Source organism: Phocoena phocoena, chromosome 9 (genome assembly GCF_963924675.1).
Source record: "Phocoena phocoena chromosome 9, mPhoPho1.1, whole genome shotgun sequence".
Classification (NCBI taxonomy): domain Eukaryota; kingdom Metazoa; phylum Chordata; class Mammalia; order Artiodactyla; family Phocoenidae; genus Phocoena; species Phocoena phocoena.
In genome coordinates this window covers 62,073,999-62,097,683 of record NC_089227.1, presented here as the reverse complement: position 1 = coordinate 62,097,683, position 23,685 = coordinate 62,073,999, and the positions used below count along the sequence as shown (strand labels likewise).

General features: G+C 43.3%; 1 protein-coding gene across 1 annotated transcript; it reads left to right on the top strand.

Moving 5' to 3' along the window:
- The first annotated feature begins 6,393 nt into the window (after positions 1-6,393).
- On the top strand, positions 6,394-22,099 carry LOC136128293 (retinitis pigmentosa 9 protein). The gene is made up of 6 exons (XM_065884101.1): positions 6,394-6,571; positions 14,303-14,333; positions 15,709-15,838; positions 18,526-18,617; positions 20,534-20,595; positions 21,452-22,099. Exons 1-6 carry the CDS (start codon positions 6,420-6,422, stop codon positions 21,648-21,650), a joined length of 666 nt encoding a protein of 221 aa, XP_065740173.1. The 5' UTR covers positions 6,394-6,419; the 3' UTR covers positions 21,651-22,099.
- Positions 22,100-23,685: the final 1,586 nt, after the last annotated feature.

Sequence of the window (23,685 nt, the reverse complement as noted above, 5' to 3'; positions counted from 1 at the left end):
TTCCTAGATTGTTCAGCTCCTTGCTACCCAAAGTGTAGTACCTGGACCAGCAGGTCAGCATCACCCAAGAGCTTGTGAGAAATGCAGAATCTCAACCCCACCCCAAACAAGATCCCCAAGTGATTCATATGCACCTTAAAATTTGAAAAGCACTAGTTGCACAGATACCTGATAGTCTAAGTGGATGCTTTCTTATAGCAATGCTCTACTTCTCTTCCTTTTTCCTGTGACCTCTGTCACCAGTCAGTAACCTTTCCAAAGTTTGAAAAAAAGACTCACTTTTAAAATCAAGAGCTTCAACAGCTAGAAGGTACCCATCAATCAGCTGGTCTTCTCATTCTGTAGATTATAATGACTCCCCTAAATCACACAGCTAATGGCAGAAACTTGCTTCTGCATACCCTGTCCCTACTCTAGACCCTTGTATTATTAGGCTGTCACTGCCTGCAATTTAATATCCAAAACACTGAAAAAGCATGGGTCAGTAGAGGGATTTTTTTTTGGTTTCGCTTTGTTTTAATTTTTAAAAGGTTGGGGGAGGGGTTGCTAATTTCAAACCTAGGTCCAACAAATCGCTCTTCCTCACAAGACCAGAGCTGCTTCATTTCAGACCAACTTACTTTCATACCAGGGCAAAACATAAGCTAATACATAGCAGAACTGCATAAATTCCATTATGCCAAAATTCTGCATACTGGTTCCCCCATGACCCAGGTGTTAACATTTACCATGGTGGACAATAAGTTATTGAATAACGTCTTACATCTTTGAAAAATTAGTGAACGATAGGAAAACCAACAATTTGGGCTGAAGGTCAGTAGTACGTTTCCCAGTGCCTCTCTCTCCAATTTCAAAGGCAGAAGCAGAGGAAGGCGCACTGCCCACTCCCAAGAAATTAAGAAACCACAAACCCTCATTTGTGCAATTTGTACATCATTAATTTCCTTTTCTAAAAATTGATGTATTTTTAAATGACAGCGTAAGCTACAAGGCAAAAGGTTTCAAAGGGGAGTTCTTTTCCACTTTGGCTTCAAAGATGGATTTGATAGCAAGTCTGAACAATTTAAGGTTGCTGGATATCCCTGTTTATCTGAGGAAAAAAAAAAGCTTAATCCTTTGGCTTGACAAATAAAACACACCTACAAAAAATTTCTCTTTGCACACAGCAGTTGTGTTCCTAATAAGCTTATATATAATCCCTTTTATACTTGCTCTTAAATATAAGTCTTACAGACACTGGAGCACCTTGATATCTAATGGAACTCTGATGAAATCTTTTGATAATATAGATATTTCTCCCATAACCATATGCTAAGCAATTTAAGGTTTCAGAGAATTCCACTTTTCAGCGTGACATGTGAGAAGCTCCACTGGCCCACTTCCCAGTGAAACTGGAAATTATTTTTTAAAACAACCATTTCAAGTCTCTGGAAATTGTCCTAAGAGCATACAACAAATAAAGAAACATTAAAAATCTAAAACTCAGGGCTTCCCTGGTGGCGCAGTGGTTGAGAGTCCGCCTGCCGATGCAGGGGACACGGGTTCGTGCCCCGGTCCGGGAAGATCCCACATGCCACGGAGCGGCTGGGCCCGTGAGCCATGGTCGCTGAGGCTGCGCGTCCGGGGCCTGTGCTTCGCAACGCGAGAGGCCACAACAGCGAGAGGCCCGCGTACCGCAAAAAAAAAAAAAAAAAAAAAAATCTAAAACTCAGTAAGAACAGTAAGAGTCTGTAGTATTTAAACTACAACTCACTCCTCTCCATACTCCTAGCTCAGCAAGATGGAAACTGCACTCCAGAGTAGTACAGCCAAGAACCCTCTCCCCACAGCTCCCAATCAGAGAACTACTTTCCCAGGAAGGGCAGGACATCAGCATTATTTGTCCTGCTCCCAACTATCTGTTGCTGACTACAGAAGAAACTGAAAATCTAAATAAACCTATAACAAGTAAAGAGATTGAATTAGTAATCAAAAAACTATCCACACACACAAAAAAAGACTAGGCTCAAATAAAAAGAAAAAAGAAAAGACTAGGCTCAGATGGTAAATTCTACCAAATATTTTTTTTTAATTAACATCAATTGTTCACTAACCTCTCCAAAAAATAAAAGAGGAGGGATCACTTCCCAACTCATTCTATGAAGCTAGTGTACATTGATACCAAAATTAGACAAATACAAGAAAACTACAGACCAATATCTCTTACAAATATGTATGTAAAAATCCTCAACACAACACTAGCAAAGTGAATCAAGCAATATATTAAAGGAATTATACACCATGGCCAAGTGCAATTTACCCCAGGAATACAATGTTAGTTTAACACCCAAAATTAATTAAGGAAATATACCAAAGCAATAAAATAAAAATCAAAAACCACCTAATCATGTCAACAGAGTCAGAAAAAGCATTTGACAAAATTCAAAACTCTTCCATTGTAAAAACACTTGATGGAAGAAATGTTCACATATTGAGGTATGGGGAAGTCATTCTGGCTTATATATGATTTAATGTAAACTTTATGCTAACTAGAACAGCCTGTCTCATGGCCTGTCAAACATGCATTGTACATCTGCTCAAACATGCATTGTACACCTGCTTTAACCATTAAAGAAAAGAGTGCATTTAAAAATCAAAATGGAGGGACTTCCCCGGTGGCGCAGTGGTTGAGAATCCACCTGCCAATGCAGAGGACACGGGTTCGATCCCTGGGCCGGGAAGATCCCACATGCCGCGGGACAACTAAGCCCCTGCGCCACAACTACTAAGCCTGCGCTCTAGAGCCCACGTGCCACAACTGCTGAAACCCGTGTGCCTAGAGCCTGTCCCCGACAACAAGAGAAGCCACCACAATGAGAAACCTGCGCACCGCAACGAAGAGTAGCCCCCACTCACCACAACCTAGAGAAAGCCTGTGTGCAGCAACGAAGACCCAACGCAGCCAAAAATAAATAAATAAATTTTATTTTTTTTAATTGGCATGTTTAGTAAAAAAAAAAAAGTGAGATGCCAAAAAAAACAAAACAAAAAACACAATCAAACAAAAAACTCCAGGAAACTGGAGTCGATTGCAGGAACTGATTGGGAAAGGAAGATGCTAATAATATCACCTCAGCTCGTCGAAACTGCTGTGGTCTGCAAGGTAAAGGGAGAAGGAGAAGCAATAATCCTATTGCAAGAAGGAATTAGGGGGTATTAGTACATGCATCCTACTTCAGTCATAGGATGGGAACTGCTTTGACCATTTGCTCACAAGACCTGTTGAAGTGTCACAGGAGGAAAACGCTTGTGCACCACGTGACATTCCTGAAAGGAATCTCTAAAAATTCTTATCACCCTTTCTCAAAAATGTTCACAGGATCACACACACACATTGTTCTGGCAGTTTCGTTTTGTTTTGTTTTGAATGCAAGCATCCTTCATAAGAAACCTATCACCCTATATCCCCCAAATTATATGGCATCAGAGAATCAATCTGACTAAAAAATAAAACACTGAAAGGGCATTCATGCACCCGATGTTTAATTCTAAACATACTTTCTTACCTGATGCCGAGTCAGGTGGGTCCTGCCCCACCTTTCTTCGAACTCTCCTTCCAACGATTTCCTTTTAAGAACGTCTGCCAGGATTCCAGGGCTGGAACGACGAGCAAGAACGGACGGTGCAGGAAAAAGCAACCCTTACTTCTCCCTCTCGTTCTCCTGATCTAACTTGTTTCACGTTCCAGGCAAAGACAGCGCCTCACCAGCTGGCACCACCAGCTCCACGGAGCTGGAGCGATCCCACCAAGTAGCTCCCCTGCATCCCCTCTCTGTTACCCTCAGAGACAAGCAGGAAAAACGGCATCAATCCCGTGGCAGATATCAGGCAGGAAAGAACAGCGGTAAGACCTGCTGCTCACAAAGAGGAGGAAATGATGAAGGAGGCAGTGAGTGGGATATAGCAGAAAAAGGTCAGCAGCGGCGGAAGGGACACCTACCCACTCAAGCCTAACTCCAAGCCATCTCCGCCCTGTTGTCATAGCACTTTACAACGAACGCTACTGCGCAAGTCAGATAGCTAAGCCCCGATGCCTTCTGGGGGTTGTAGTCCTGAGTGTCAGGAGAGAGGAAGGCGGAGGATTTTTTTTCTGAGTGATGTTTGGAATCAGATTTCTACTGGGCAGAGCTAGAATGAACTACTGCCCGGTCTTCATTAGCAGAGAAAGAGAGAGAATTAATTCGACCCCCCTTTTCTGTTCTTGTACAGTTCCTTAGACGCGGGTTCTGAGGAAGACCCACCTCCCGCCCCCCGGCGGGGACGCAAGCCACGCCCCTCCCACTCCTTTCTCCGTTCCCGCCGCTCGTGGGTGGGGCTTTCCTAGGAGGCGGGGCTCGGGCGGCGCGGGGCGGGGCGTCTGGGTTGGTCTCTGGGGCGGAGCATCCGAGGCCCGAGCCACCCAGCGACCTCTTCTCTTGACCCGGAGGCGCAGGAGGCCCCGTCCATGGACCAAGCGGCCATGGCGAGGGTGAGCGCGGTAGCAAGCGCCAGTGTGTGCGCCCTGGTGGCTGGGGTGCTGCTGACTCAGTCCATTGTTACCTTGAAGAGGAAGGAATATGAACTGTGCGTGGGACACCCGGAACGTGCTGTTCTATAACAACAGCGCTGGAAAAACACTACCTGATTGCTTTCCCTTGGTTTTCTTCTTGATTCTGTAGACCAACTTCTTTCTGCAACACAATTACATTTTCTTTGTTTGTAAATCACAGCTTCCAAAGACTATATCCTCCTTCTTGACTGTATTTGGATGTCTTATAAGATATCATACAGGTCATTTATTGGCCCAGGTAACTTCCATCGTTATCGAGCGCAAGTTTGTGTGCCCGACACACAGTGAGGCCAAACAAACGCAAATGTTGGAGCTTGGAGCAGAGAAAGGTTTATCGCAAGGCCATGCCAGGAGAACTGGTTGCTCATGCTCAAAAAAAAAAAACCCTGAACTCTGAAGAGTTTCACCAAAGCAGTTTTAAAGGCAAGGTGAGGGAGGGGCGTCCCAGGGTATGTGATCAGCTACTGCACAACTCTCTGATTGGTTGATGTTGAGGTAACTGGGTGGTTATCAATCCTTAGGTGCCAGAAGGTCTGGGGGCTGGGGCTCATGATCATCAAGTAGTTAATTTCTTCCACTTGTGGTTTTTACCAAATGAAAAACTCAGGAAATATGTATGAGATACTATTATCTGGGTACTTCCAACAGGAGCTATAGCAGAGTATATGGGGGAGGGGTCTATCCCGAAAGGCCCCCACAGGGTCCTGATCTGTTACACATAAGTGGCTGAATCATACATTCATGCAACAATTTTAATTGGCTTCATTCTTAGAGGAAGAGGTCATTTCCAAGTTCCAGAACATATATCAGCATAATTTCACATGTCTGTGCATAGCTTCTGTGTGTTTGTGTTTTCTTGAATAAATTTGAAAGAACTCTTCACTTTGGGTTATTAACAACTGAATATTTTGGCAAGCATTTCCCTTATGCAGTTATTTTTAATTCCTCTGCAGCTTCTTACATTATTTCAAGGCTGAAAAAATTATATATCAGATACAGTTTCAAAGCACAACCTAGTTAAGCACCTTACACTTTTGCATCCTGGCTCCATGACCTACTAGTTCTGTTTCCTTGGGCATGTCAGTTAACTCTCTGGGCCTCATTATCTGTAAAATAAGGATAATACACACGGGTATTACGTACAGCACTTATTACGATTTTAAAAATTAAATCAACTCCCATTAAGGGCTTAGCTAAATGACCGCATAAAAAGTGCACAGTGTATATTAGCTTTTCTTTTCCATAACCCAAACCTTATCTGAATACAGTATACTACACTGACTATACATAGCATGGATCACATGTTCTGGAAAATTGGAGAATTTCTGTGGAAGCCTTGCTTTCTTCCAAAACTGGATGAATCCTACTAACATGTAACGAGCAGCTCCTGTACGCCTAGACACTGGGGGAACACGAAAATTACTTGCACAGGTTTCCCGGCCTCCAGGCACGAAGATCTCGAGGGGAGGCGCCCGACCCGGAGAGGGGCCCAGCCACGCGCAGAACTGGCTCAGGGTCCCGACAGAGCGTCCTCAGCACCGAGACTCCTGGACGCCGCCAGGGGGCGCGCTCCGGCCTCCGGCACCAGCCGACCTGACTGCAGGACCCGGCGCTCCGATCAACAACTTGAGGCCGCGCTGGCCTTCGGGCTGCACGGTGCAGGCGACCGCGGAGGGGACACCCGGCTCGGCCCGGCGGGACGCGGAGCGGCAGCGGGAGGGGGCGCTGCGGGGCTAGGCGTGCGCAGCGCAGAGGAAGTACCGTCTTCGCCGCGCCGGCAGCCTCAGCCGCGCCGCACGGGGCCGCTTCAGCCGCGCCGCGCGGGGCCGCGATGTCGTCCCGACCCGGGCGCGACGACGCGGGGGCAGGGGGTGCGCGGCGGCCGCGGGAGCCTCCGGAGCAAGAGCTGCAGCGCCGCCGGGAGCAGAGGCGGCGGCGGCACGACGCGCAGCAGCTGCAGCAGCTCAAGCACCTGGAGTCCTTGTGAGTCCGTCACGCCCGCCCCCGACTAATGCGAGGAATGGGGTCGGGGCCCGGGGTCGCGCGGCGGGGCCCGCCCGGGGCTGGAGACCTGCGAGTGGACAGGTGGGCCCGTCCCCAGCGAGCCGGGTGCGGGTTTTGATCCCGGGCTGCGGGACGCTGGACTCTCAGCCTTTGGAGGAAGAGGGGGGAGGCTCCATCCCCAGGCTCGTCCCGGGCGCGCGAGGCGGCGGCGGGCGGGCGCTTCTCCGCCGGAAACGACGGTTTTATTCCTCGTGCGGCGACGTCGGTGTCCGTCAGGATTTGAATACAGGAGAAGTGCGGCTGCGCCCTTGGGTCCTTTCCCGTTTCTCAGTTCAAGGGGCTCGCTCTGAACTGGGTAAAATCCCCATTCTTTTCATCTAGTGCTGTTAACTAGGGAGGAAAAAGCCCAGTCCCGTAACATGAGTCCGCGGTGAGGAAGGGAAGAATAAACGTGGGGTGAGGGCCTGGTCCCTGACTCTTCGGGAGGAGCTGTCAGGTAGAAGAGAGCGTGGACTTCTCTCTCGTCCCCAGGATTTTTTTTACCAGGGTTAAGGGTGGAAGCTACAAAGAGGCCAGTTCCAGCTCAACAAGAAGAATTAGGACCGGAGTCATAGATTCTTGCTGGTCAGCGTGGCCTGACCTAGGAGGCACTGTACTCCCCCAGCTACCCGGGAGAGAGTCCAGATAACGCCTGAGAGAAGGGTTGGTTGTAAAGGAGATTTAAACATCAGGTGGAAGGTTGGATTAATGACCCTTGCGGCTCTTTTCTGTGTTTCTGTCGTTCTGTAATCAGCTTTAGAAGTCTGACTTTACTAAGTTTGGTGTTCACTGAGTTATCTGAATTATTTGTTTTAGGCACTTCCCATTACCTACCTTCTCATGATTGCTGAGACAGCATGAAAAGTCCTTAAAGGGTTAATCCTTCATTATTAACCGCTGGGAGCTTTGGCACAAAATGCATACTTCCTCGTAGCCTGGCCTGCTCTTTTCAGTGTGGCTCTTGAGCTGAATTTCATTTCAGTGGACAGTGGTTGTGGATTGCTGGCATCCACGGTCCTGGCCCCTTCAGGGCACTCTGGGAGGCTCTTTGTTGCCTGTGCAAGGCCGATGTTGAACAGTATTTCCCTAGGATAAGTTGAGGCAGGGCTCAGCCGCCCTACCCCACCCCCTAGCCCTCAGTATCCTAACTGTAGGATGCCACATAGTTGTTAATACTCTACATTTATTTTGTAGCTCAGAGCACACTCACAGACATCCTTTTATAACCTCCTTTTGCACATGAGAAAATGCAGGTTCAGCAGTTAAGTAACCTGATAAAGCACACACGGAGCTGTAAACTAACAAAACTAAAGAGAAACCGGGGTGTCTGATTCTCAGACCAGTGGGATTTTTCAGTTCAGAGATTTTAAAAGTTCTGGGCTGTTGGCATATTTATAGTTTGGCTAGTTCAGAGGCTTCTTTCCTTTTAAATGGAAGTCTGTATTTCCAGAATAATACTTTAACGTAGTTTAAACATCAAATAGTATGAAAAGTCTAATTTCAAAAAATAGTGGTTTGTATCTCTACTCACACTCCCTCTTCCTTTCCCTCCAACCAAGGCTTCAATGGGGAAACTTAATTTTTTCTCTGGGATTTAACTATTTCTGAATTATATGCTTTTACTGCTTTTTTTCGATTGAATAGTAAGTGTTACCTATTAAGCTCATGTTATAGTAGATGAGGGTTTAGTTCTCTTTCCCTTCCTTTCTTGTCTCCAGCCTTGTATCTCCTCTCAGGATTTCTGTGTGGCTTCTAACCTTTTTTTATTTCTTTAATTGTCATTTTAAGAGAGTCTGGGAAAGGAAGACAGATAAGTAAGTTGGTCAACCAGGCATGTTAAGTTCCATTGTGGTTTTTTACAAATGGAATTCAAATCCTTTTGCCACCTGGTATGCCCTCTTTAGTTACCCTCACACTCCTCTGGTCATTTTCTTACACCTGACCTTAATTTTTCTTACTCTTACCATACCTGCCAGGCCCCCAAAGGCATCTGAGTCTTCCACACATGCTCCTGTCCATTTTCCGGCTCTGTCACTCGAGTGCTCCTGGGCTACTGGGCATAACAGAACGGACATTTTGAGTATATGTGGAGTCTCATCTCTGCCTTCCAGCCCCCATAGGGCCAGGCTACAGGAACAACTGGGATGGAGTATGCTTACGTGAAGGACTCTTCCAAAAGAAATCCTACCCCAACGCTCAAATACACCAAGAGTATTATTACATACTTGGCAAAATAAAGATTTTTTTGTCCCATGCCTATTTAGGAGATAATCTCTTATCAAAATTTATCTTAATTTAGTCTTCATACTGCCCAGGGCAACCTGTCACAATCTGAATGATATAATGGCAAGGATTTACAGATGGCACAAAATAATGGGCCTCCACTAACTTTTTTTTTTAATTTTGAGGATTTATTACAAAGATAATGCACACTTCTCAGCTGTCACAGCACAGAAGCCAAGCGACTCAGTAAACACACTCCGATTCTCATTTCCAAATCTGTTATTCTCAATAGTTAAATATTACCTTAATCTTTGAGAAATATCTTTTTAACATGCTACCTAAACTAATGAATTATTTAGCCCTAGGAAAAAAATCAACCACATTCCTTTACACTTGTGGAAACAGTTCTAAAATAGACTTTTTTAGGGAAGTCCATTGCTAATAATAACAGATTTCAAAATGTGCAGTTCCACGGGCTTCCCTGGTGGCGCAGTGGTTGAGAATCCGCTTGCCAATGCAGGGGACACGGGTTCGAGCCCTGGTCTGGGAAGATCCCACATGCTGTGGAGCAACTGGGCCCGTAAGCCACAACTACTGAGCCTGCGCGTCTGGAGCCTGCGCTCCGCAACAAGAGAGGCCGCAACAGTGAGAGGCCCGTGCACCGCGATGAAGAGTGGCCCCCACTCACCGCAACAAAGCCCTTGCACAGAAACGAAGACCCAACACAGCCAAAATATAAAAATAAATTAAAAAATAAAAAAGAAATGTTCAGTTCCATCACATTTTTTTTCTATCTAGGCAAAAACATTTACATATTTTTGAGGAATTCAGATAGTTGGACCATGTTATTTATACAACTCCTATGGCAGAAATAAATTATTGTCGGATTACTGGATATTTACATAGACTTTACCACCTCCCTTCCAAACTCCCTTAAGTCCCAATGCCTAAGACATAGCATTGTTTCTAATGAAGGGCTGCTGATGGACCGTATCACCTGCCCAATTTATGCAAATTTCCATTATTCCTCCTAAAAGAGGCCTAGGCCTATGACATGCGACAGCTTTCCATTGGAAAATATTTTAAGAATTTGCTTTGGATATACCATACCTAAAAAGCTTTGTAGTGTATCTAAAAGGCTAATTCTACTTTTACCCAGTTGTTTATTGTGTAATCTTCAGGGAGTAAATCTTACTCTGTCCCTTTAGAAAGGCCCTGGATTAGTGACAGTGAGGGTGAGGATGGACACTAGACGCCTCCATCATAATCCTTATTTGGAAGAGTCCAGAGATGTTTGCAAGTCCAGGTTGGTACCTGCTATAAACTGGAGGTTTCCACAACCCCCCCCTCTAGTTTGGTTAATTTGCTAGAGCAGTTCATAGAACTCAGGAAAATGTTTTACTAACTGGATTACTGGTTTATTATAAAAGGTTATAACTCAGGAACAGCCAGCTGGAAGAGATACATAGGGTAAGGTATGTGAGAAGCTCTGTAGAGTTTCCATGCCCTCTCCAGGTATGCCGCGCCTTCACGTGTTCGCCAACCCTGAAGCTGTCTTAATGCCATCCTTTTGGGTGTTTATAGAGGTTTCATTACATGGGCTTGATTGATTCATCATTGGCCATTAGTGATTAATTCAACCTTCCTGGAGGTGGGGCTGAAAGTTCCAGTCCTCTAATCACATGGTGATTTGCTGAGCCTCAGAGGAGGTAGGGATAGATTTGCTGAACCCTGATCTACCACCTCTGATATACCTCACTGCACCCCACAGGCCAGCAAGTCTTATAACTGCCCGGCCACAAGACCAAAGAGCGAGCCTGGAGATAGCAACAGAGACACTGAAGGTTTCTTGGATAGGGGATCTTATAAGTCTGAAGCAAAGTCTTGGAGCAGCACCCCACTGTGTACAGCAGACAGCAGTCAGGACACAGACAGCAGTCTTTGCTTGGGGGGTGGGGAGGTTTACCAGTTATAGTGGGGATTGACATCAGGTTGGCTCATCAGTTACCAGGGAAACCAGCAGAGAGGTGTGTCCCTCACAGCCCCTCAGGTTATCAGCTGTCACAAGGCAGAGGTTTTCACTTTGATAAACTATCCTAATGGAGCTGTTAGCTGGGGCGGGGCAAGCACAGAGGCAGTTATTGAATAAGTTCTGTGATTAAGAGGGAGAGTCAGTCATGCAGGAAGGTGTAGGTGAAGCATAGGGACTGATCAAATAGGGGATATAAAGAGAGCCAAAGAATAGCCATCTTAGGTGGCATGATCCTATACCAGCTCACCTGCATGGGGAAAAGGCAGTGATCCCTGGAGCTAGATGTTGAAGAGTCGCATGGCCTAGAAAGGTAGTAAACCCGGCTGGGGATGATGTCTGTAGAAAGTCCACTGCCAGGTCTATGCCCACCTCCTCTTAGGAGCAGCTGGTAAATCCCCATAAAGCTGCAGATCTGTAAAAAGATGTGAGGGTTGGCGAGGCCTCTCTCTTGGGTCCCGATCTTGGCCTTTATGATGCTAGTGCCTAATCTTGAGCTGCCTCATGAGGCTACTAAGAGCACTAACTTTTCTTCAACAGAAGAGGCAGAAGCCAGCATTGTGGAGTGCCTTTCACATGTTGGCTGTGAACTAGTTACCCATGAGGAAATTGAGGCTCTGGGGGTTTAACTAACTTGCCCAAGGTAGACAGCAGTGAGAGTGGATCACAATTCAAAGTAAAATTTTTTTACCTGCAAAGCCCATTCACACTGATTTAGAACTGGAAAACATTCTGGCTGGGATATGGGGTTCTCTACTCCAAAAAAACAAAACATCTCCTTTATCAAGACAGAGAAAAATGATACAATTTGTTAACGAGTTTGATGTCCTTAATTCAAAGGAAAACAATCCATGGACTGAGAAGTACAGCACTTCACATGCAGTGGAACACTCTTCCCAGGGATTTTGGACAAGAGCGGGTTTTATGGGGCCTCGGGTGAGGCAACTTGGAAATAGGGCACGATTGGCTAGAGGGTCAGGGATTTCCTTATAAGACTAGCACGTCCTCTTATCTAGGGTCAGATAAGCTAAATTAAGCTGAGTTGGAGGATCGTGATTGGGGTATTCCAGACTTCCTTGACAGTGAGGCATTTCCCATTAGTTCAGGCTGACTTAGGTTTAAATTTGTGACATGAGCTGGGCCACTGGGGAGGCCTCTACTCTGGGGGTCCCAAGCTACAAAGTACCTTTGTCAAGAATTACATGGGTGTTTCTGAGAGGAGTGTCAACTTCATGGCTTTTCTAGATTTCATTTAGGAGTACCCTTATCCCCTTAGTTCTCCCTTCTGGTACTTAGAACTAAGCCTGGCATGATTATTGTTGACTGGTTACTTCTGCAAGGAGTAAGTTTTTAAGTTGAACCTTCAATATCGCCTGAAAATTAAGTTTAGTTTCTCCTAATATACCTGTTCTTTTTTGGTAGGTGGAAATAGCAAGTTGGTTAGAGCAAGAGTGAGGATTTAATTACTGAAACAATTAGAGAAATAACATTGAAATTTTAAAACAAAAATGCAGCCTGTATAACTCTATAGCAGAAATGAGCTCCTATTAGCATATTTTTGGCCTTTTTTTTTTTTTTTTTCCTACGTCCCAAGTTACCTTTGGTTTATCTCTCAGACCTTTATTAGCCTGGGCTTATACCAACATAGGTGTAAGGAAGATGACATTAATTTCATTTTTTTTTGTAACTAAAAAACATTGAGGCAGTGTATTTGCATGTAAATAAATGTAAGTGAAAAATAAAGCTCCCTCCCTCAGGTATCCTATATATATATAATCTCCCTTTTCCCATAACACAAATAGAACCATACCAAACACACTGTCCTATACACTACTGCTTTCTTTCTTTTAACTTAAACAATTTTTGACTAGTTTGGGGATAATTAGTATCTATTTGACTATTAGATAAATGATTAACCATTTTAGAATTTATTATTTTCACTGTACAAAATTCAAAATATTAATCATCTCTGAACTCACCTTCTGTGTGTAGCAACTTTGGGACTCCCCCATTTCCAAGTTGTTAGAGCCAAGATACAGTTTTAAACCAGCCACAGCATCCTGATGCCCTCTCTCAGTAAAATTTCGTTATAGAGGCATTGAAAAGACCTCAGATGTTCAGATGTTCTGCCTCTTTTTCCAACTACTTTCTTTTGGCTGCATCGTATGACATGAGGGATCTTAGTTCCCAAACCAGGGATTGAACCCATGCCCCCTGCATTGGGAGGACAGAGTCTTAACCACTGGACCACCAGGGAAGTCCCTCCAACTACTTTTCTTTAAGAAGGAGGTTGTGTCAATTAGGCACTCATTTAAAAGCCAGACGCCCATGCTATGTGCTGCATAGCCTGGAATGTGTCAGTACTTGAAACTGAACATAATTACACCTGAAAGTAATACAGTGTTATATGTCAATTATATCTCAATTTTTAAATTTTAAAATTGATTTGTTTAAAGTGAACCCTAGCATTGGATGCTGCTTTTCTAGATTTGGCATCCATCAGCCTTTTCCAGAAGTTCCAGCGGAGTGATGAGAAGTGGAAATGAGTTGGGAGCACAGGCATGATTTGTATCCTCAGGACCCTGGGGGTCTGAGAGCTCTCTCTGTTAGTGGAAGGGGAAGTACGTTTGCACACTATCAGTCACCTGCCTCTCTAGCGGTAGTTCTTCATTGAGTGCCAGCCTGTCATCCAGGCACCAAGCAGGAGTCCTGCATCCCTGAGTCCCAGGAGGTCAGTAGTGGCATAAAGGGCAGTCAGAGAGCTGCGCAGCAGATGGCAGCCCAGCAGCCCACTCTGCAAACAGGATAGGCCAGTGGGGAGGATCTTGAATCCGGAGCTTATGGGGCTGGGGGAGCGGGGTGGCAGGTGAGGTGGGAGGGGGAGCCTCTGGGACAGATCACCCTCCCCTCCTTCCCCTACAACAGGCCCTTCCCTCAGGCTTTGCTCCCTCCGTTCTGCACAGCCCCCACCCTTGTCAGAACAGATCACTCACACACCCCCACCTCCATGAGCCTCTCAGTGTTATGGAAGGTGGAAGTTATGGTAGGTAAATCAACCAACAACTGTAATGACAGGCTGGAACCATAATTCGTTCAAGGCTCTTGTTACCTCACATTTTCCCTGCAATCTCTTGCTTTCCCTCCTTCCAAAAATAAAATCATTGTCCTAAGACACCAAGTTAGTTATTATTTTGGTGAATTTAAGTGCTATATCCCAGCAGGGTATGGTATAGCATAAGTTTATTTATATAAGATCTCTGACTGCTAGGCATATTTTATTAACTATGTTAGTTATAATATGGTTTTAAGTTCTTACTAAAAATACCCTTTTTATTTTGGTCTGCAGTTGCCTTTTGCTGATTGAGATGTGTTACATTCCTATGAACATGGTTCATGACTGGTGTTTTCTTCCTTTCTAGTTATGAAAAACCTCCTCCTGGACTTATCAAGGTCAGTGTGAAGTTTGTACTTTTGGTTTTTCTCTGAGACAGATTTGACTCAGTGCTCAGACTCAGTCACTTAAGAAAAACAGCTGCATAAGGTTTGAACCTCCTTTTATGATAGTTCTGTGTCTTCCCTGCAGATGGCAGTCGGTTCATGCACTTTGGGCTTTGTCACAGCCTGTGCCTTTGCAGAAATTTAATCAGCCTTGTGTCTGTCCCCTAAGAAACCACTGCAGGCCCCCCGAGTGTTCCTCAGCACTCACTCCCATTCTTTCTGTCTCACTGTGACTGCATCTCCTCAAAGCTCTCCTGCCCCATGTTCCTTCTCTGACCGCCCCCCCCCCCCCCCCCCCGTGCTGATTTCTTGAATGTCATCGGCTCAGAGAACACTGGACTCTGAGGAGACGTGAAGCTCATCCAGTCCAGCCCTACCTGTTGCAGGAGTCCCTCCTCCAGCACCCTGGCCACAGTGTCAGTGTCTTTCTGCAGGAGCGAGACTTAGAGGACTTAAGGCCAAAGTAACCTTTTCTTTTTGGTAACTTTCAACATAAGAAAAAGATTTTTAGAAAACATTTTTCCATTATAAATTTAGTATTCATGGAAACTTGAAAAAATCATAAGGTAAGGGCTTCCCTGGTGGCACAGTGGTTGAGAGTCCGCCTGCCGATGCAGGGGACACGGGTTTGTGCCCCGGTCCGGGAAGACCTCACATGCCACAGAGAGGCTGGGCCCGTGAGCCATGGCCACTGAGCCTGCGCATCCGGAGCCTGTGCTCCACAACGGGAGGGGCCACAACAGTGAGGCCCGCGTACCGCAAAAAAAAAAAAAAAAAAAAAAATCATAAGGTAAAAAAACAGCACCTTAATTATATAGTGCAGTTATTTGGTAATGAAAATACATCTCACTAATATGGCATGTGTGAGATTATAAAACATGACAGTGGCCTTCAAGGTCTAATAATCTATTTTACTCTAACACATTGTTCTTATTATTCCAGGAAACCTTACTTGTTTAACTCTATATTCTGCCTCATTCCACAAAGCTTTTAAGTTAGCAGAAAACCTTTTGTGATCTTAGAATCTAATTTTTGTGATCTAGAATCAGAATTTGGAGCTCACAGATCAATCCTATGTAAACACTATAACTCTTCTCTAAGAACAGCTACTTTGTTTTCATGGTATAGCTAGCTCTTCTAGTATAGTTACTTCCGTTTTTTCTGTCAGTTATGATTTGTCTTTCTTTCTAGCTCTTCAGGGGGTAACTTATGATGACATTGGGATCTCCAGCCCATGAGAAAGCCAGGCAGGGCTGTGTTCTCAGACAGGTGGGAGAGAGTTCCGGTGCTTTTTTGCCACACAGCTTACACACTGTTTCCTTTTCAGGAAGATGAGACTAAGCCAGAAGACTGTATACCAGATGTCCCAGGCAATGAACATGCCAGGGAATTTCTGGCCCACGCACCAACCAAAGGACTTTGGATGCCACTGGGGAAAGAAGTCAAAGTCATGCAGTGTGAGTGTGGAAGGGTTTCAAGTAACACCCTCAATACATGCAAGTTATAGACCACTGTTTACAAACAAGTTCACTTCTTTTAATTCATTCTCACCACAGCCCTGCTAAAGTCAGGACATGATCTCTGTGCTATAGATGAGGAAGCCGCCTTGCATATGTTATTAAGTGTTCTGGGGTAAGAGGCAGTGCAGTGCCTAGACTCCAGGGCTTCTGGCTGTAAGGGCAATGGTCTTCCACAGGGCCGTAGCTGCCTGCGGAGTATACGCTTCAGTAATATTCCTGTAACAGAAAGGATATTGCATGTAGAAATGCCATGGGGGACAAGGGATGCATTGGAGGGTGGTCCCTTGGGTCTTGCCTCAGTCAGTCATCCTCATCAGAGGTGTTGAGGTTTTATCCAGGTAACCTGAGAGGAGCTCTGGGCCACAGAGGATGGGTCTGGAACAGGTAGAGCTCTGTGTGCACACCCTCCACCGCACCAGAGCAGCAGCATCTTCATCCAGCGTAAAGTGGCATTTGAAGAAGGGATACTGCTGCCTTTAAAGACATTTTTTTGTACAAAGATTCTTCACGCACATAATTAATATAGCGGTTCTCAGCCCCTTTCCTTCATTCCCCTCACCTAAAAGGCGACCACCTCAACCTCTTTTAGGAAGGTTATTTTGAAGTTTATCCCTATGTATCTATAAAGGTTTTTGGGGTTTTTTTTAATTAATTAATTTGGCTGTGTTGGGTCTTCGTTGCTGCACACGGGCTTTCTCTAGTTGCGGCGAGCGGGGCTACTCTTGATTGTGGTGCGCGGGCCTCTCACTGCAGTGGCCTCTTTTGTTGCAGAGCATGGGCTGTAGGCACGCGGGCTCAGTAGTTGTGGCTCACGGGCTTAGTTGCTCCGTGGCACGTGGGATCTTCCCAGACCTGGGTCCGAACCCATCTTCCATGCATTGGCAGGCGGATTCTTAACCACTGCGCCACCAGGGAAGTCCCTATCCCTGTGTATCTAGATAACAGGATTACATTCCTGCCCCTTGATTTTTCAGGTTTCTTCATTATCTGTTGACTTCTTCCTATAGAAGACAAGAATTCAGCTCTTTTTTTCTTCCTCCATCCCATCTCATACACGTACCCTTCCTATATCTCATTGTCCCAGTAATAGTTATATCATAAATTTAGTTAAGTAAACCCTTTGTGTTTATTATTTTCAGAGTTGAATCACATATTAAACTGATTACATTTCTTTCTTTTTTCTTTTTTCTTTTTTTTTTTTTTTAATTATGGTTAAAAAAACACTCCTCTCTGTGATAGGGTAGTTAGTTGTACTTCACTTAACCATTTTACAGTTCTTTTCATTGACTTGCAAATTAAAAGTGTTTAGTCTGGACCAGAACCAGTTTTGCATGAAGTTAATGAAGCTTAACCTTTAGGTTCCCTTGTACCTTCCAAAGCTCTTTGTAGTCCCACCAGTGCAGTCATATGGTTCTTTCTTTCTATAAAATTTGCCAAGGCAAGACTTTTTTCCCCCTAAAGAGCCCTTCCTCTCCTTAATTTATGTAAGCTTCAGACTCCACAAAACTTGGATCCATCCCAGATGGAAAAACACATGCACACATAACCCCGTATTCATTGATTTCCATGATCCTAGTGTTACCTAGGGCAGAGCTTCTCAAACTTAGGGTGGGCCTGAGATTCTGTATTTCTGACAAGCTCCCAGGTGATGCTAATCTTGCTGGTCTGTACCGTTGACCACACTTTGAGTAACAAGGATCACCTTTCCTTTAACAAAGAGTTTTGATCACAGATGGTATGGATCCTTCTTGATACCCACACATCAATCCGTGGCATTTAAAATCCCCCCCTTTTTGTCATAAAGACAGACATGTGTTTGAAGCGGTCTACATTTGCATTAAGAGTGCATTCCTTCTTCCCCAGGTAGAAATAGTGGGGAGATAAGGACAGGGGCAGGTCAGAGAATCCCTAAACTTAATTTTTTCCCAATGGTTTCCTACTACCAACTCTCAAATAAAAATATAAAGGGGAAAACATTATTTCCCTGTCACTACATATTTTCAGTAGCTACCAGCGTGGAGCAAATTGGTCTGATCTTACCTGTAATCCCTCTTCCTTCTTCCTGACCTCCTTGGTTGGAGTTGCTTGATGCCTGTATAGTTTACTAGGTCTGCTGTAACAAAGTACCACCAACTGTATGACTTAAACGAGAAATTTATTGTCTCACAGTTCCAGAGGCTAAAAGTCCAAAGTCACGGTGTCCTCCTGAGGGCTGTGAGGGAAGGATGTATTCCAAGCCTCTCTAAAAACCCTGTCTCCCAGTAAGGTCACATTCTGAGGTACTAGAGGTTAGGACAATTCAATACAGTGGGGAAGCAGACGGGATGACACAATTCAACCTGTAACACAGTTAAAAAACAAAAAATCACACTTTGCTTTTTGCATGGGATTGTTTAGTAAGTACTTGATTCATTTCTAAACCTCTACGATTAAAGGATACTTGAGGAAGTAATTAGTTTCCCTCTCTTTTCTGGGATCTTACATGGTTCATCCATTAATTATATTTGCTTTTAAAATTGGAATCTAATGAAGAATATCTTTAATATGATCTACTGATACCTTTATCTTGATTGAGTAAAAATGCATTATCTTACAGAAATATATCCCTTTTTCTTTGTTTTCAGGTTGGCGTTGTAAACGGTATGGTCACCGAACGGGCGACAAAGAATGCCCTTTCTTTATCAAAGGCAACCAAAAGTTAGAACAGTTCAGAGTAGTAAGTAAAACCCCAGAGTGTCAATTTACATTTACTGGAGATGATGAATGTCGGTGAATCAGGCAGTCACCAGTGAACTGGAGGTTCACATAAAATACATTCCGAAAGCCTTTAGGCCAAAGTATCTGGTGTTAACTACATCTCTGTTAAATCGAATTTGTGTGAAAGATTAGTTCATTAACAAAAAAATGCGTATTAAACTGTTATTTGCTTTTGTCTTGGGAACAGTGCTTCTTTTTCTGAAGCAGGCATTTTTATCAATTCAGTTAGTTTTTCTTTTTTTTTTTTTGGCATGCAGTTTGTGGGATCTTAGTTCGCTGACCAGGGATCAAACCTGGTCCCTCAGGAGTGAGCACGCAGAGTCCTAACCACTGGACTGCCAGGGAATTCCCCAGTCAGTCTTTTTTTACTTATGTAAAAAAATCATATTTCATAAATAAAATCAGGGTTCTAGTTTCCCAGTCTTTGTCTAAAGTCTGTATATTTTTCTATCATAAAACTCGAAGTGTGTGTATAAACGATGTACCCTCTTTAGATGACAGTAAAATCAGTCTATCATTTCATCACTTTATTTTAACAGTCACCTCCCAGGGTTAATTCACCATTCAGTAACTGTTTTGGTCAATTTAACTATGCTATTACTGGATATATTGGGATTATCAGCATATCAAACAGGGGTATATAAACATTCTCCAAGGATTTTAAGACATTTAAAATACTGGGTTTTCATTCTACTAATTTACAGAAAATATTCTGGATAAATCACTGCTACCTGGAATGTCAACTTTTACAGTGCCTATAATAGATAATTTAATGATAAATCTCAAAAACTGAAACATATTCATATTTTTAAAATTTAGAAACCTAAATTCTAAGAATTGATCTAAGGATATAACAGAACATCAGTACGCACAAATTATTATGAATGTATAAGGATAACTTTCAGAATTATTTATATGATTAGAAAATAGAAACTGAAGAAAAATAGGAAGCAACTGCAGTGTCCAATATACAACATAAGTTACCACAACATATAAATCATATAGCTTTTAAGAATTATGTTTTAAAAGAATATGTAATGTCATAGGAAGATATTCATGAAAGCATAAGTGAAAAAGAGAATAGGGTTGTATATATAACATAATTATAATCTTCTGTAAATGATGAATAATGACTGGAAGAACCACACTAAAATATTAACAGTGGATATCCCGGCTGGTAAAATAATAGATATTTTTAACTTTATGTTTTCTTTGATATGTAAAAATTTTATAATAAACATACTTTTAAAGATAATTCACATGCCATAAACTTCATTCTGTGTATTCATATTTTTAAGTAATTTAAGTAGCTTTTAATTATACAAATGTCATAAGAATAAATTTGCCTTATTTTAACAAAATGGAAACATTACAGTAAGGTTTTTCACAATTGATTTTTCAAGTCCAATCTTGCCTCTCTCCCCAGAGGGAATTTGTAGTAAGTAGCTTGAATATACTTCCAGACTTCTCTTTGGTCATATCCAGTATGTTTTTGTGTACCTGTAAATGAATCATTCTTACGCATCATTTCCAAATCCCTTGTTTTGCTTAATAATATCTCTTGATCATCTTTCCACATAGAACAAATAGAATTACCTCAAGATTTTTAACCTTGAGTGGTATTTAATAATGATTTTGCCATGGTTTATTTCCTTATAAAGGCTATGTAAGTTATACCCTGTATTTGTATAACTGGAAAATCTTTTTTATAGCCTCCAGGAGTTTGAAATGATGGCAACCCTTAGGAAGGATTAGAATGTATTAAATATAAAATCACACCACACAGGAGGGGAAAAAATTAGTTTCAGTGAAAGAGGGATTTAATTTAACAGTCTGTGAAGCCTAACCTAACCATAACCTTCTCTAACCCTCAAGGCACATGAAGATCCCATGTACGACATCATTCGAGAGAATAAAAGACATGAAAAGGATGTAAGGTGAGATTGTCCAGATGATAACAATATCCTCTTAAAGTTTGAAATTATATAGTTAGAACCTTTATAAATTAAAAATTTTTTAATTCCAGTATTAGAGGAGTGGTTTTAGTAAATATAGTACTTTAATTGCGAAATATTTGGAAGACAGGAATAGTCCCTGAAAAAGCCAGTGTGTGGGGAATGAGCAGGCCAGCCTGTTCTACTTGGGTTAACTTAAAGCAATGGGCTTGGCCCAGCCCACTCATGTCACTGATAGTTGACGTTGGCAACTGTAATTTATCTTCTCTAGATCTTCTTTAAAGATCTGAGCTTTTGTTAAAAATTCCTAGACAGGGTGAAAAAACAAGAGGACTTTTTTTGGGGTTTGGGGGGTATTTTTTCAAATTGGTGATACTGAACTATAATTATATATAATTATTATATATAATATATATACATAACATATATTCTTCTTCAGATTCTCTTCCCTTACAGATTATTACAAAATATTGAGTATAGTTCCCTGTGCTGAATTATAATTGTTGGAGGTAGATTACTTAGTATGAACTTGAACAGTGGGGGAATGATTTAGGAAAGTATCCATCTGTTAGAAGTTATAATAGTAAGGACTATGGAAACATACAGAAACATTTAGGACAGTGAAAAGAATACAAAATAGCTTGTACACTGGTTACAGTCATGTAAAATAGGCAGGGGTGTAGACAAGAATGGGGAAAACATGCAAAAATAAGTACTGTCTTTAATGAGGTGATGCTTTGTGACATTTTTCACCCTCACTACTGTTCTTATATTTTTATCTAAAAGAATTTTTTAAGTTACATTGAATATGTTTCTTTGGTCAATCTTATGTGTTTAGGATACAACAGTTAAAACAGTTACTGGAGGATTCAACATCAGATGAAGATGGGAGCAGCTCCAGTTCCTCAGAATGTAAAGAGAAACACAAGAAAAAGAAGAAGAAAGAGAAGCATAAGAAAAAGAAGAAAGAAAAGAAAAAGAAGAAAAAACGAAAGCATAAGTCTTCCAAGTCAAATGAGAGTTCAGACTCAGAGTGACAAGAGCTTGACTTGTTCAACATTCTCTTCTCAGAAATCAAACACCATGGCCAAAGAGCAGAGGAATGTGGAATCAGAGAGGAATAGGAGAGAGAGACACCAAGAGAGGAGGAGATTTGGTGTCACAGGTGTGAATTCTCACCTACCTTCCAGTAAAGATGTGACCCCCAGAAGAGTGAGTTGTATCTTGCCAGGTGCTAGCTCTGGACAGCGGCTGATTTCAGGCTGGAAGGCTTTTCTCATTGTTCTCCTCCCTGCTGATCACTGTGGGTCCTGATTCCTTAGAAATGCCTCTGGCAGGGTGGCCAGACTAAGGGAATCTCTGAGGAAGCTCTTCCAGGTGCTGCCACAGCTTCCACCCTCCATGGTGGGGCTACTTAATGCCCTTAGATTTCAGGCTTGACTTTCCTCTGTTGTTGAGGATAATAAAAGCTCGTTATTTATTTTTTTAATGTATTTATTTTTTATTTCTTAATGCATGCATGTATGTGCTCCAGATTTAAAAGGTACCTAAGGTTTACTTATGAAAACTCGTACCACTTCCTTTCTCCCCCAGCTTCCCAGTTCCTTCTCCCAATGGCTACCAATTTTACCAGCTTGTGAAGTCTTCCAGGAATATTGTATACATCACAGACAAGCAAAGGGCTTTTTTTTTTTTTTAACACAAATGCTATATACATTCATCTGCACGTTATTTTTTTTAACAGTATAAAACTTATTTTTTTATTTATTTTATTTATTTATTTTTGGCTGCGTTGGGTCTTCACTGCTGTGCGCAGGCTTTCTCTAGTTGTGGTGAGCAGGGGCTATTCTTCGCGGGCTTCTCAGTGCAGTGGCTTCTCTTGTTGTGGAGCACGGGCTCTAGGTACGCGGGCCTCAGCAGTTGTGGCACGCACCCGCGGGCTCAGTAGTTATGGCTTGCAGGCTCTAGAGCGCAGGCTCAGCAGTTGTGGCGCACAGGCTTAGTTGCTCTGCGGCATGTGGGATCTCCCCAGACCAGGGCTGGAACCCGTGTCCCCTGCATTGGCAGGCAGATTCTTAACCACTGCGCCACCAGGGAAACCCTAAAACTGATTTTAATATTAAGTACATCCTGCGCTGCTGCATCAAAGGTACAGTGTGTTCATAATCACCTGAGATGATTTGTTGACTGTGGGAAGGGGTTCCTATAACAATAATGAAAAATCTTGTGTGGTTACATTGTATTTAACTTGCTTGGATCTTACTGCCCCAGTCCTAAGATTTTTCCAGAGTATTTGACTCAGAAAAAATTTTAAGACTATAGGGGAATTACTATTCAGGGTCAGCTACCCACATCCCAAAATATATCCCTCACTTCCTTCCTCTTCCTGTTGGTAAGCATGGCCCACCTGTGCTCTTCTAGCTTTGTGCCACAGCAGAAGCAGCTTACCTATCAGGGTGGTGCCTGCAGCTATGGGAGAGTAAGTCCTATGGGTTGTTGAGCCAAATGGAGCTAGATCTTGCTCACAGGTAAGTGTCCCTACCTGTCCAGCAGGTCTCTTGCTGTTTTCAGGGTCCCAGGAACTTTCTATTCCCATTTCCAAATGCTTACCCTGGGGGTTGGATTCCCCCTTCTTTAAAGAACAGCCAATCCAAGCCCAGAATGGACCCACCTCTTACTCTAATCAATAAATCCTCCTGGGGGCTTCCCTGGTGGCACAGTGGTTGAGAGTCCACCTGCCGATGCAGGGGACACGGGTTCGTGCCCCAGTCCGGGAAGATCCCACAGGCTGCGGAGAGGCTGGGCCCGTGAGCCATGGCCGCTGAGCCTGCGCATCCGGAGCCTGTGCTCTGTAATGGGAGAGGCCACAACAGTGAGAGGCCCGCGTACCGCTAGCTAGCTAGCTAGCTAGCTAGCTAAATAAATAAACAAATAAATCCATCCATCCATCCTCCTGGTCTTGGCCTTGGAATAGTACCTCAGTAACACAATTGTCCAGATCGGAATCACCGGGGCGTGTTATTTCTGAAAATCCTGAGACCAGTTAAGTTAGGCATGCTCTAAACTTATCCT

What these genes read in the sequence shown, in the direction of transcription:
- LOC136128293 (XM_065884101.1), top strand. Translation starts at nt 6,420, where the DNA reads ATGTCGTCCCGACCCGGGCGCGACGACGCGGGGGCAGGGGGTGCGCGG. An exon ending in AGAAGTCAAAGTCATGCAGT is followed by an intron (nt 15,839 to 18,525) that starts GTGAGTGTGGAA and finishes CTTTGTTTTCAG; the next exon opens with GTTGGCGTTGTAAACGGTAT. An exon ending in AGTTAGAACAGTTCAGAGTA is followed by an intron (nt 18,618 to 20,533) that starts GTAAGTAAAACC and finishes CTAACCCTCAAG; the next exon opens with GCACATGAAGATCCCATGTA.